We start from the raw sequence: 12,712 nt of genomic DNA on the forward strand, positions 1-12,712 counted from the left end.
TGAACATCAGCTGCAATCCAAGGCAGAAGGAAGGAGGGTAAAGTAGCAATTTATACCAAAATTGCTATTATAATTAAGAGGCAGCCATGTTTTATGCTATTTAGGAGTAGTACTAAACTGCCTAATCTCAGCAAACCATAGAAAACATGCTAACTAGGATCTAGGAGGCTGACACATAAACAGGCCATTGCGTGCAGGATTCTTACCACCAGCAAGGCACTATCATCAGTGTGCTGAGACCTTCTGGACGGGAAGGGACACTGGGGATGCGGGAGAGATGGCAACATCAGAAACATGAGACCACCACAAAATATGCAGACAAACACAGACATCTGGAATTGACAAGGTTCGTAATGCAGAAGGCACATGGAGGTAATCAGTAACGTATAACTGAAACAATGGGGAGAGGGGAAAGAAACCTATTAGTCTCTTAATGATCTCAGCATTAAAAACATCTGCAACTGATTCAGGAGCTATTTTGCTTTCAGCTGCCGAGTCCAAGAAAGAGCAGGATTTGGTATGCGAATCCTTCCAGTGGAGAACGCTGCAATATTAAGGAAAGAACACACACAGCCTGGGAGGAACTGAAATAAAGATCAAATAAAAAGAATAGAACTATTTGGAAGCAGTCCAGAGTCACAGAATGCAGACTACTGGAAAACACTTTCCTATGTATTTGTGGTTTATTGTGTTGTGACTTATGACAGGCTGATCATGAAGTTAAAAACTATTTTCCGTTAGCAAAACAAGAAAATTGGCCCTGGTGGTGTATAAAACCTTCTTGTGGGGAAAGACAGATGCCAATGTGAGGGAGGCTGAGAACCAACCAAAATTCTGTTCCAAGGCACCAATATCAGCCTCGCGTGCTGGCTACCCTACAAGCATGAAGTTCAGCTCTTGCCAACCTGGCGCCTTCCAGATGTTTGGAACTACAATTCCCATGGCTGGCTGGATCAGGCCAATGGCTCATCCAATCCAGCATCCTGTTCTTACAATGACTTGCCAGATGTCCAAATGGGAAGCCCACAAGCAAGACCTGTGCGTCACAGCAGCCCTCTCCCCACTCACTTGGGAGTTCCAGCCACTGGCCATCAGAAGCAGATTGCCTCCAACAGTGGAGGAAGAACACAACCATCACGCCTAGCAGCCACAGATAGCTGTATTCTTCATGAATTTGCCTATTCCTCTTTTAAAGCCATCCAAGTTGGTGGCCATCACTACTTTTTATAGGAGTGAATGCCACAGTTTTAACTACGCACTGGGTGAAAAAGGACTTTCCTTTGTCTGTCCTGAATCTTCCAACATTCAGTATCAATGGATGTCTACAAATTCTAGTGTTACGAGACGGAGAGGGAATCCTTTCTCTACTCACTTTCTCGTCACCAGGTATAATTTTATATACCTTTGTCATGTTTTCCCCTTGCTCTAGACTAGTAAAGGTAAAGGGACCCCTGACCAGTCCTGGCCGACTCTGGGGCTGCGGCGCTCATCTCGCTTTACTGGCCGAGGGAGCCGGCGTACAGCTTCCGGGTCATGTGGCCAGCATGACTAAGCTGCTTCTGGCGAACCAGAGCAGCGCACAGAAACGCCGTTTACGTTCCTGCTGGAGTGGTACCTATTTATCTACTTGCATTTTGACGTGCTTTCGAACTGCTAGGTGGACAGGAGCAGGGACCGAGCAACGGGAGCTCCCCTTGTCGCGGGGATTCAAACCGCCGACCTTCTGATCGGCAATCCTAGGCTCCGTGGTTTAACCCACAGCACCACCTGCGTCCCTAAGCGCCACCCGCGTCCCTTGCTCTAGACTAAAATGCCCCAAATAGTGTGATTTCCCCCCCATCCCCTTCATTATTTTGGTTGCCCTTTTCTAAATCTTTTCCAGATTTACAGTATCTTTTTAAGATGAGGTGATAGGAGCTGTAGTCCAAAACATATGGAGGGTGTCCAGCGAGCGAAGACTGGTGCAATTGCTAATACTCAGCGAACAGAGCATGCCGTGAAGCCAACCTGTGCTCTGACGCCAGTGCACTTGCAGAGAAGAAGCAAGTGTGCAAAAGCAGAGCTTGACTGTTCAGTGGTGTTAAGCAATGCAAAAAGCCCTGGATCTGGTGGCCAACCCACCAGTTCAATGACAACTTGGAAGTTCAGGCTGGATTTAGTTCTTGATTGATGGTGACATGGCTGAAGGACCAGCAGTTCCAAAAGTGCTTTTTAATATTCCCAATATATTATCTGCTCTCACGTCAGCTCTACTGTTTCAAGAAAGATCTTGGAACAGATCTAAATAGGTCTATTTACATACATTTGCCACATTTACAAGACACAGACTACATGGACAAATCCACAGTCCAACCAACGTCAAAACAGGGGTGGGAGTGGGGGGAAGGTTTAGAGGAGACATCTCTCTGCTGCGGCACAGTAGTGATCTTTAAACCCTACGCTTACACTTCAGTCCTGAACAGATTTAAGTCAGATCCAGTGATTGTAGCCTCAGTAAAAGAGGGATCCCCCCCATAAAGAGCTTAGGAAATGACAAGAAGGTGGTTTATAGCTTTAGTTCTTACCTCGCTATCCAGAGGGCTTTGCTTCTGAGGGCTCTGGGATGCCTTTTGCTTGGAAGAATGAAAAGGAGCAATTTACTAGGGAAAAGCACGCAGGCTCAAGAAAATAGGAAATAAGGTGGCAAGATGGTCAAGAAATATTCCACGAACTTAAGCAGTTCCTAAGCTGAAACATTTTATTGACCTGTGAACAGAACCCACCTGCTTAGGAGAAAGAGGTTAGAGTTGGCATTATGTTTCTTAAGTAACTCAACTTTGGAACCAAATACACCAGCATTCTCCTAAATCTACTACTGTAAAGCTGGGTTGGTCTACAACTCCTACATTGCATCATAATGACAATAAATCCATTACAAAAGTATGAAGTTGGAAGACCCCTTTAAACAAACTATATCCCAAATCATTCCTGATCTTCACCACTTTCTGTGATACGTTTCTTCCACCTAATGTGCAGCCACAGTCTGATGCAGCTGTGCTGTGCTCTGGGTGACAGTCCTCTAAGCCCCCACTCAAAGACCTCACTGTGTGGAGGGTGATGAAACCCCAATGGTGACGAAAGCAATCCAATTTCCAGTAAAACAGAGCAAGCAGCAGGGCCTATCATTAAACAACCAGTTGTGTAAAACCTTAAACCTTTTCAGAACTATCAGTTCCCCATCAAGTTTCAGAAGAAGTAGCCTGTATCTTATTACACGTCTGCTGCCAAACCATGTGACCAGCTGCTAGACTTCTTAAAAACAAAAACTGGGCAAGATTCAGCTCCTGGGTAGGGGTGTGGCAAACCCTGTATGGATGAATGAATCAGGGGTGGGGCAGAACATGGTGCCAATACCACTTGTCTCCCACCCTCAGTATATGTGGACTTGAACAGCAATGCCAGACCCTGTGCAGTAATTAGAAGAGGATTATTCAGCATGCAGACTAATTCAGAGTGGTGGAGGGTTCCTATTGCGCTCAGTGTACAGGTGTGTGCATGCACAGCTAGCCATGCTATGTTTGGAGCGGTGACCCCCTACAACTTTCTTCTGGGGTGGGAGAAGGTCTGGCCTTTAAATATACAGTCGCAAGAGAGGGCGCACTGAGGCCTCTGTATAACTGGAAAGCACGGGACCACCACCACCTCTCCCTGGAGAATTGCACACTAAACCTGAAAACCTCACTTGACCTACCTTGACGAAGTCGAGGACGGCCTCCCTTTGGATCTGTTTTGTCCTCATCTTCTCCTCCTCGTATTGTAGCGCAGCAAGCTGGGCTTCCCTCCGGGTACGCTCCACTAAATGCTCACGCCTTTTGTGTAGATCTGCATCCGAGTGAGAGACCTGGAAGAACGTTAATTTGGAATGGGCATCAGAAAGAAAGCTACACCAGGGGTCAGCAAACTTTTTCAGCAGGGGGCCGGTCCACCGTCCCTCAGACCTTGTGGGGGGCCGGGCTATATTTTGAAAAAATATATGAACAAATTCCTACGCCCCACAAATAACCCAGAGATGCATTTCAAATAAAAGGACACATTCTACTCATGTAAAGACACGCTGATTCCCAGACCGTCCACGGGCCAGATTTATAAGGCGATTGGGCCGGATCCGCCCCCCGGGCCATTAGTTTGCCTACCCATGAGCTACACACCAAGCAGCACACTTCCCAATGTGGAACGCAAATTACCTGATTATGGGTGCCGGACAGCAAAAGAAGGCAAGATGAGTCGCCAGAACCTCTGAGGGGGCAAAACAGAACATTGTTGGATACAAAATAAGTATTTCCCCTTCACTGTGCATAATGCTCTAAAAAGATGGTTAACATAATAAAGCTCCTCTTCCTAATCATCTAAACATTTTCCTTGGGGCAACATGCACCCAGTGAATAAGCCATAGGAAACAGTAAATGGTCTGTGCAGTCAGTTTTACATAGGATGCCACAGATGTAGCTTCCTTTCAAAGAAAGCTTATTTGCACAATCACAACTACTGATGGGCCAGACCTGCACTTCATTTTAAATGAGGGGCACCACATATCACTCACAGCCTTACCTTTCTGCTCGGTCTAAGCAGTTCCTCAGAAGTTGCTGTCGGTCTCTGTCATGTGTCAAACTCAGACTTTCGGGTCGTCTTAATTCATCTCCATCTCTGAAAACAGAAATACACAGTGGGTGGTAGTGGTAACTGACCCAGAGAAAATGGAAAAAAGAAAATGGAAGAAATGTTACAGCATATGAGTAGACAGAGCAAACCCTTTTAAGAAAATAGTAAAATTAAGATAACCAGGCCTAAAATGTTCATGTTTTAGGGCTAAACAGCAACTAAATTCAACATGGGTAGTAGAGTGCAGAATCAGCTGCCTTGGGCAATGGAATTTTGAAAAGATGAAGAAAGATGAAGAAAGGATTTCTTCAGAAATAAAAACATTCAAACTGAACAAAACCGATGTAGTTAATCACCCTTAACCACAATTATCAGGTTGGGTGAGAGATCAAGTTCAACTCTAAAAGTTTATTTGCACTTTGAATGTATACCACAAAGCATCAAATTTCATTTGGATATCTTGCTTATAAATTTCTAGTGACATACTCTTTTTTGCTACTCTGAAGAAAATGAGATTCTCTTCTAGGCCTGCATACTAAGCTCCCACTCGAGGCAAAGTGGAGAAACAGATTTATCAAAGCTGACAGATCCTTCACTTTAGCTGCAGCTGATGACATTCTGATTAAATGAACTACATTGTCCTGCGCTCCCCCACTTCACTGAGCACCAGGAAGCACCAGGGTCAGTCTTCCACAGGGTTTTAGCTCTCTCATGGGGAGAGTGTGCTGAAGACTTGCCACACTTTGGCGATCTGTAATATCTGCTTATTTACAAAGGATGAGTTGAGCATGGGGGAACAGAGCAGGCAAACATCTAGGCGGACAATGGCAATTTGTAAAGCAGCATCAGTTCTCCCCAAAGCAAGCGCAGCATTCATTAGCAGCATCCCCACCAGCAGCCAACAAACCGTTTCCTGCTCTCTATCCATGAATCTTAAGTTTGGTTTGGAATATCATGAATAAGGCAGTTTAAGTTGGCATGAATTTAACCAGATCTATATTTATCCTGATAGCCAACAATAGAGATTTTGTTAACATAAGCCAGTCTGAGGCACCATCCCACTCGGATGCCTTGTTCTAATTTAAGCTCCCAGGGTCCCAGGTCAGGCTCATCACCATCATGCCCATTTTTGGTTAGGTAATTAAAAGCTTATCTACCAAGCACACAAACTCTTCAAAAAATACATTTACTTTGTTTTAGCAGTCCCTGCTACATTTGGATCAGCTATGGAACCGGGAGCAGGGCAGGGGAAACCCTTTTAAAGACTCGGATTTCAAGGAGCGTTATTCTGTAACATCCCATGGTGAATAATAATCTAGCAGGTTCCTCTTTCTGTTCTGGAAAAAATGGTTCCTTACAAGCTGCGAAGCTTCATTTATGAAGCAACGCTGCTTATGCTTAACAAAAACTGGGAGCATTATTGCCATAAATGGTGAACAGTGAAGACTTACTGCTGACACCGATCATGTATTATGTGGGACAAAATACTTCTGCACCCAACAACACAATAAAAGGATTGTACTATAATGAGTAACACACCATAACATGGTGCAGACATGATGCTATCAGATTCTTAACCATGGCTATTTGCAGATGCCTCTCCTTCTTCTCTTGCATGTACCCCCCTCCATTTCCCTTTTCAGACCTGGTATTATGTATACACTGAAAATTAATGGCAACTATCGTTGTAACAAATTACTTTTCAACCCCCACTTCTAAGTATGGTGATTGCTAACATAGGTGCAGATGCAACACTGCTATGGAAAGGGAATGGTGGAGGGGAATCGCATGTGTTAGGGGGCAAGGAGTATAAAAACCCTCACACTGAGGGGCTCCTGATCTCTCAACCATGGTTGCAAGGACAGAAACATTATGTTTGCATTTGGCCCAGTAAGGCAATATATGCAAAGACTCTGGGACCCTGTGCTAAAAATGCAACACTTTGTGACCACAAAACTAAAGAAATGGCGCCCAATTTATCAGGTGACATGTTCCTCACACTGCAGCATGATTCACCTTGCTGATTCCTAAAGCTCTGAGCGTATGGAACAAAAGTTGTTGTTGTTCAGTCGTTTAGTCGTGTCTGACTCTTCGTGAAACCATGGACCAGAGCACGCCAGGCACTCCTGTCTTCCACTGCCTCCCGCAGTTTGGTCAAACTCATGCTGGTAGCTTCGAGAACACTGTCCCACCATCTCGTCCTCTGTCGTCCCCTTTTCCTTGTGCCCTCCATCTTTCCCAACATCAGGGTCTTTTCCAGGGAGTCTTCTCTGTCCTTCCAATGAGCACTCAGGGCTGATTTCTTTCAGAATAGAGAGGTTTGATCTTCTTGCAGTCCATGGGACTCTCAAGAGTCTCCTCCAGCACCAGAATTCAAAAGCATCAATTCTTCGGTGATTGGCCTTCTTTATGGTCCAGCTCTCACTTCCATACATCACTACTGGGAAAACCATAGCTTTAACTATACAGACCTTTGTCGGCAAGGTGATGTCTCTGCTTTCTAGGATGCTGTCTAGGTTTGTTGTTGCTTTTCTCCCAAGAAGCAGGCATCTTTTAATTTCGTGATTGCTGTCACCATCTGCAGTGATCATGGAGCCCAAAAAAATAAAATCTCTCACTGCCTCCATTTCTTCCCCTTCTATTTGCCAGGAGGTGATGGGACCAGTGGCCATGATGTTAGGTTTTTTGATGTTGAGCTTCAGACCATATTTTGCGCTCTCCTCTTTCACCCTCATTAAGAGGTTCTTTAATTCCTCCTCACTTTCTTCTATCAAGGTTGTGTCATCTGCATGTCTGAGGTTGTTGATATTTCTTTCGGCAATCTTAATTCTGGCTAGGGATTCATCCAGCCCAGCCTTTCGCATGATGAATTCTGCATATAAGTTAAATAAACAGGAGACAATATACAGCCTTGTGGTACTCCTTTCTCAATTTTGAACCAATCAGTTGTTCCATATCCAGTTCTAACTGTAGCTTCTTGTCCCACATAGAGATTTCGCAGGAGACAGGTGAGGTGATCAGGCACTCCCATTTCTTTAAGAATTTGCCAGAGATTTCTCTGGTCGACACAGTCAAAGGCTTTTGCATAGTCAATGAAGCAGAAGTAGATGTTTTTCTGGAACTCTCTAGCTTTCCCCATAATCCAGCACATGTTTGAAATTTGGTCTCTGGTTCCTCCGCCCCTTCGAAATCCAGCTTGCACTTCTGGGAGTTCTCAGTCCACATACTGCTTGAGCCTGCCTTGTAGAATTTTAAGCATAACCTTGCTAGCGTGTGAAATGAGTGCAAATAGTTGGAGCATTCTTTGGCACTGCCCTTCTTTGGGATTGGGATGTAGACTGATCTTCTCCAATACTCTGGCCACTGCTGAGTTTTCCAAACTTGCTGGCATTTTGAGTGTAGCACCTTAACAGCATCATCGTTTAAAATTTTAAATTGTTCAGCTGGAATATCATCACTTCCACTGGCCTTGTTATTAGCAGTGCTTTCTATGGCCCATTTGACTTCACTCTCCAGGATGTCTGGCTCAAGGTCAGCAACCACACTACCTGGGGTGTATGAGACATCCGTATCTTTCTGGTATAATTCCTCTGTGTATTCTTGCCACCTCTTCTTGATGCCTTGATGTGTTGTTGGAAAAGAGTGTTTGTGATGGCCAGCTTGTTCTCTTGACAAAAGTACTCACCTATTATGATGCAAGTATCTTCTGGCATCTTCTGACCTGTGGAATTCCCGGATGGGTGTTGGTTTTACTGGTGAACCCTTAGTGAAGGAAGAAATGAGATACAAAAGTAATTATTTCTAGTGCATTGTGGAAGGTTCCAAATGTCAGCTCCCTTTGCCAGAGCAAGTCTGCCAATTGCAACAAACTAGTTTGAGAATTAGTGGCCTTTTAAGTTGTCCAGATCGAAATTAATCAGTGTGAGAAAAATACTAGACAGGAGGAAGTGAAGCACTGTGCTGTAAGAAAATGGGTTAATTTGTAGTATTTGGTTTTAGTATTTGGTCCTTGTCAGTTTTATAAACCTCAGTGTTGTCTTGTTTAGATTTTCAAATCTGCCAGCTTCAATTCACATGGGATGAAAAAGAGCTATTTTTAAATGTATTACCCACTATTCTAATGAGGTACACTACTTTAAAAGGACATGGAATTTCATATGCCAGCAAAATTTCAACAGGTTTGCTAATGCCCCACTCTAGACAAAACAATCAACCATGGCTTAAGGAAATGTGTGAATACCTAAACAGCAGTTAAGCGTTGTCCTAAAGCCAGGATTTGGGTTTGCAAATCATGGCTTGCCCTAAGTACTACATCTGCACAGATTAAATCGTGACCAAGACAGTTTTCCTGCCTCTCTGCTTGCAAGGCGACAAGCAGCTCAAGCTGTTCATTTCTTGAGCACACCCCTTCAAGGATGGGGATTACCTCAGCAAGGAAAACTACAGTTTTATTCTACTTTTAAACTCCTAACTGGGATTAAAGTAATAAACCACAGTTAGGTTTACTTCAATGTTGAGCCTATGCTGAACCTAAAGGTGAGGAAATTCCATAATGGCAGTGCCACCACTGACCATTGTTAAACTGGTTGTTTGCATCCATCTGTCTTGAGAGACAATGGAAGAGTCAGCCATCGGAGGTAAAGTCAAACCGTTGGAGAATTACAGTGCCTGCTGTGGCTGAAAAGACCTGTTTTATTGCGGCAGGGGCAGATGAAGGCGTCCATTGAATGTAAATTAACCCATTTTCCTAAAGAAAAATCCTTAACTTCCTCCTGCCTAGTATTTTTCTCGCATGGATTAATTTTGATCTAGACATCTTAAAGGCCACTAATTCTCAAACTAACAATCTCGTTTACTGAAACAAAATCTATAAATGACCCATTTGTTCTTAGGTACTATTTTCCAAAATACTGTTGTAATTTAAAGTGGTTTGAGTTCATACACATACACATTTATTTTTCACTAAGAGCTGGCGCCCCCTCGTTAACTTTGAAGAGAATTTTGGATTTTAGCAGCCTACGGGTCTCCTCCTGAATTATGCCTTGGGCAGCAACGTGATCCTTCTTGTCTCATTACTGGACTTGCGGAACTAATATACGGTCAGAAGAAATATGAGCCACTGCAATTTCAAGAATGGAAATGGGGGGGGGGGAATATAAAGGACCTTTTTAGCCAACCACTGAACAAATAGCAATTAAGCTGGCCCACAGACATGGCGGTATTATCCCACAGTACACAAAAGCAGCATATTCAGCCCCCGGGGAAACCCCAGTGCACTCAATTGGAAGATCATCCCAGTAATTAAGGAACTGCAAGTCTCACTGCCGCTTAGCCTTGAGAGAATAATGGCGGTTATGTTGGGCCCCCAAGTACGTATGCGTGGGATATGAAGTGGAAGAGATCACTGGGACAACAATAAGCCAAACAAAATGCACTTCAACCCAGTTTCGCATTGTAACATATATGTGAAGGCACAGATTGTAATCCGATTGCAGAATGGGCCACTTGTTAAGCAAAGTAGAAGATTATCCCGTGCAGGCTGCCTGCACACATGGGGTGCAGCCCACTGATTCAAGCCTCCCATTAGACTTATGCAGGAAAGGTTTAGATTAGAGGCCATGGAGGAGTAAATGTATTACTTTAACATTTCCTAGTGATTTTAGGCTTATTAAGAGCCCTTCCTTTCCTACAGTCCAGATGGTAACAGGAGGGGGTCCTTTGCCCCTCAATATGCCCACAGCAGTTAAAAGGCCAAAACCAAAGTGAATTCTACCCCCACTGCCCTTAGTTTTAAAGCAGACACTTAAGAGCGCAAAAAAGAGCCAATATTATATTGCACACTGCCATTAAGTACCCTTCCAAAGGTTGCTAAGTTTACTTTGAACCAGTCAAGCACTTCAGCTTTAAACAAAGCACACACTCTAAAGTTTGGAGAGCATTTTAACAGCTCTATTAATTTAAATATATCTCCAGATTAGAAACATGCATCCAAAAATACATTGGCATGTTCTCCCACATAGCACTGAATCCATCAAAATCCCAAACTGCCCCTGTGCCAGCTTAGCTGCATCTATTAAAAAGGCAGCCTGAAGAGAAGGTCTTATAAGCATGTCTAGTTCGGAGGATTTGCATAGCTGCAGGAAGCCACAAAATATGTAATGTGTTGTACTTTTTCTTTACAGGTGGCACATGCAGAGCAGAGTCAAGAGGGAAATCTTATAAAGTTTTCAGAATTGCAACGATGGATGCACTTTTTTGCATTAAACACAAGGCAACTGGCCTCAGCATTTAACTGCCTATAAACTTCAGCCATTTAGCTGCTTCCAACCAGAGGTGTTTGGTTGTGTTTTTTGTTTTTTTTAAAGCGAAGTAGCCACTGCAGTGTTACTTTAATAGTGGCATAGAAGGGCACTTGTATACATTCCCCCCAAGACCTGTTTACACTGATTCAGGATTATTGCAGAGTATGACAGAATGAACAACCACGTAACTCTCAAAGTTGGTGTTTGTAATCAAACTGGCCCCATAAAAAGCATGCTCAAAAAGGTTCAAAAAAACACTGTTATCTCAAGGAGCATGCCGTCCCAAAATGGCTGAGCTCATTCATTCAAGAAGCTCGCTCCATTTTGTGGCATAAAAACTAAACTGGTCTAATTTTGAAAAACCAGAAGGCACAATATAACAGAGCAATGGGGATTCAGTTCTGTTTTCTGGACCTAATTTTTTTGTTACTGTAAAGCTATGCATCTAATTATATGAAATGAAGAAAATATCTCCCTACTCTTCTTATTATGGGGAAGAGACGCTTCCTTTAGGCTGGCCCACAAAACAACTGGAGACTAAAGTGAGAATGCTGGAACAAGGAAATGAGCCTGGATTTCTTAATTGTAACCTTTCAGTTGAAATACCACGGGGCAGATTTAAAACAGCACAATGCTGTACACAGGCTGTACATTGTTCAATCTTATGTTCCAAAAATAAATCCCAAAACTTGTTGAATGTCTTTATTTCTTAGGATGCCAGAAAAGTCATACTTTACAGATGCTTGACCTTTATTTTTGACTTCCCTTGGGGCATCAGAAATTGCCATGACAGTATACTGGGAGGGGTAGATTTGTGCTAACAGGCCAAGAGGCCTGCACCCCCCCCTCTCCTGAGATTAGTGGATGGACTTGGATCCACACTCTGGTTGCTGATGAGACAATATCTGAGGTACACCCGCCCAAGGAGGATGCAAATGCAGACTAGCTAAAAGAAAACTCTTAAAAGCAGATCAGAATGGATTTGATATATACAATGAAGTGGTATAAAACTGCCTACAATAAAAGGATATAATTATTATTACACACCCAAGTACCTCTGAAAAAAGCCCTTGCTTGCAGCACCCTGATTTGGATTTAGGGATGGGGTGGTAATGGGAGGTGAGGCTATACAGCATTGGAAAACTGTCTGTGTGCAAGCAGAACAGACTTTTGCTCACATAAATGGGATTTCACCTTCCTCTCCTCCCTCCTGCAGACCCATGCAGCCTCAAAATCTGAAACAGATTTTTGGGAACATGAGGGGGGGGATGGAGACAGGAGGAAAGTAAGGCGACGTCCCATTGGATACTTCTCAAATTCTGCACCCAGACTGTTGCACGGACCACTATGGACATAGCACATGGGAGAGAAAGGCCAATTGAGCAGATATCAATTGAGACTCTATTGCAGTCAAAACTACCACCTTGTACACCTACAAGACCCCAGAGCACAGTGCTTTGAGTCAGTAGCTGAAAGCACAGCATTGGGACTGCTCCAAAATCTCCGAATCTCCAGATCTAAAAGTCAACCAATAATAGCCACTGTGGATGAGAAACAACACAAACAAAAGGGAATTTCACAGGGGCACACACACACAAATTAAAAGGAAGCACCACCTCGTGAGATATTCGCCGTTGTTCAATATATGCCATGAACTGTGAGCTGAGGCTGTCTGACTCCATGCACTTGGATTGCCTCACCTCTTCCTCCTCCTCTTCGGTGACACAACTGTCAATAAAGTCGATCTGATCCAGATCATGTTCCACTTGGCA

At 43.7% G+C, this 12,712-nt stretch overlaps 1 protein-coding gene across 8 annotated transcripts in view; it reads right to left on the bottom strand.

Moving 5' to 3' along the window:
- Positions 1-12,712, bottom strand: part of LRCH3 (leucine rich repeats and calponin homology domain containing 3) — an 85,754-nt gene that overhangs the window by 22,537 nt on the left and 50,505 nt on the right. For 4 of the 8 annotated variants that reach the window (XM_053387336.1, XM_053387337.1, XM_053387335.1 and 1 more), the window contains exons 9-15: positions 12,557-12,705; positions 8,324-8,400; positions 4,588-4,683; positions 4,224-4,275; positions 3,731-3,880; positions 2,565-2,612; positions 207-260 (exon numbers count right to left, since the gene is read on the bottom strand). In XM_053387336.1, coding sequence (XP_053243311.1) covers positions 207-260; positions 2,565-2,612; positions 3,731-3,880; positions 4,224-4,275; positions 4,588-4,683; positions 8,324-8,400; positions 12,557-12,705 — 626 coding nt within the window. The remainder of the gene's footprint in view (positions 1-206; positions 261-2,564; positions 2,613-3,730; positions 3,881-4,223; positions 4,276-4,587; positions 4,684-8,323; positions 8,401-12,556; positions 12,706-12,712) is intronic. The other 4 variants (XM_053387341.1, XM_053387338.1, XM_053387339.1 and 1 more) reach the window with 3 other exon arrangements.

This window comes from Podarcis raffonei, chromosome 5 (genome assembly GCF_027172205.1).
Source record: "Podarcis raffonei isolate rPodRaf1 chromosome 5, rPodRaf1.pri, whole genome shotgun sequence".
NCBI lineage: Eukaryota > Metazoa > Chordata > Lepidosauria > Squamata > Lacertidae > Podarcis > Podarcis raffonei.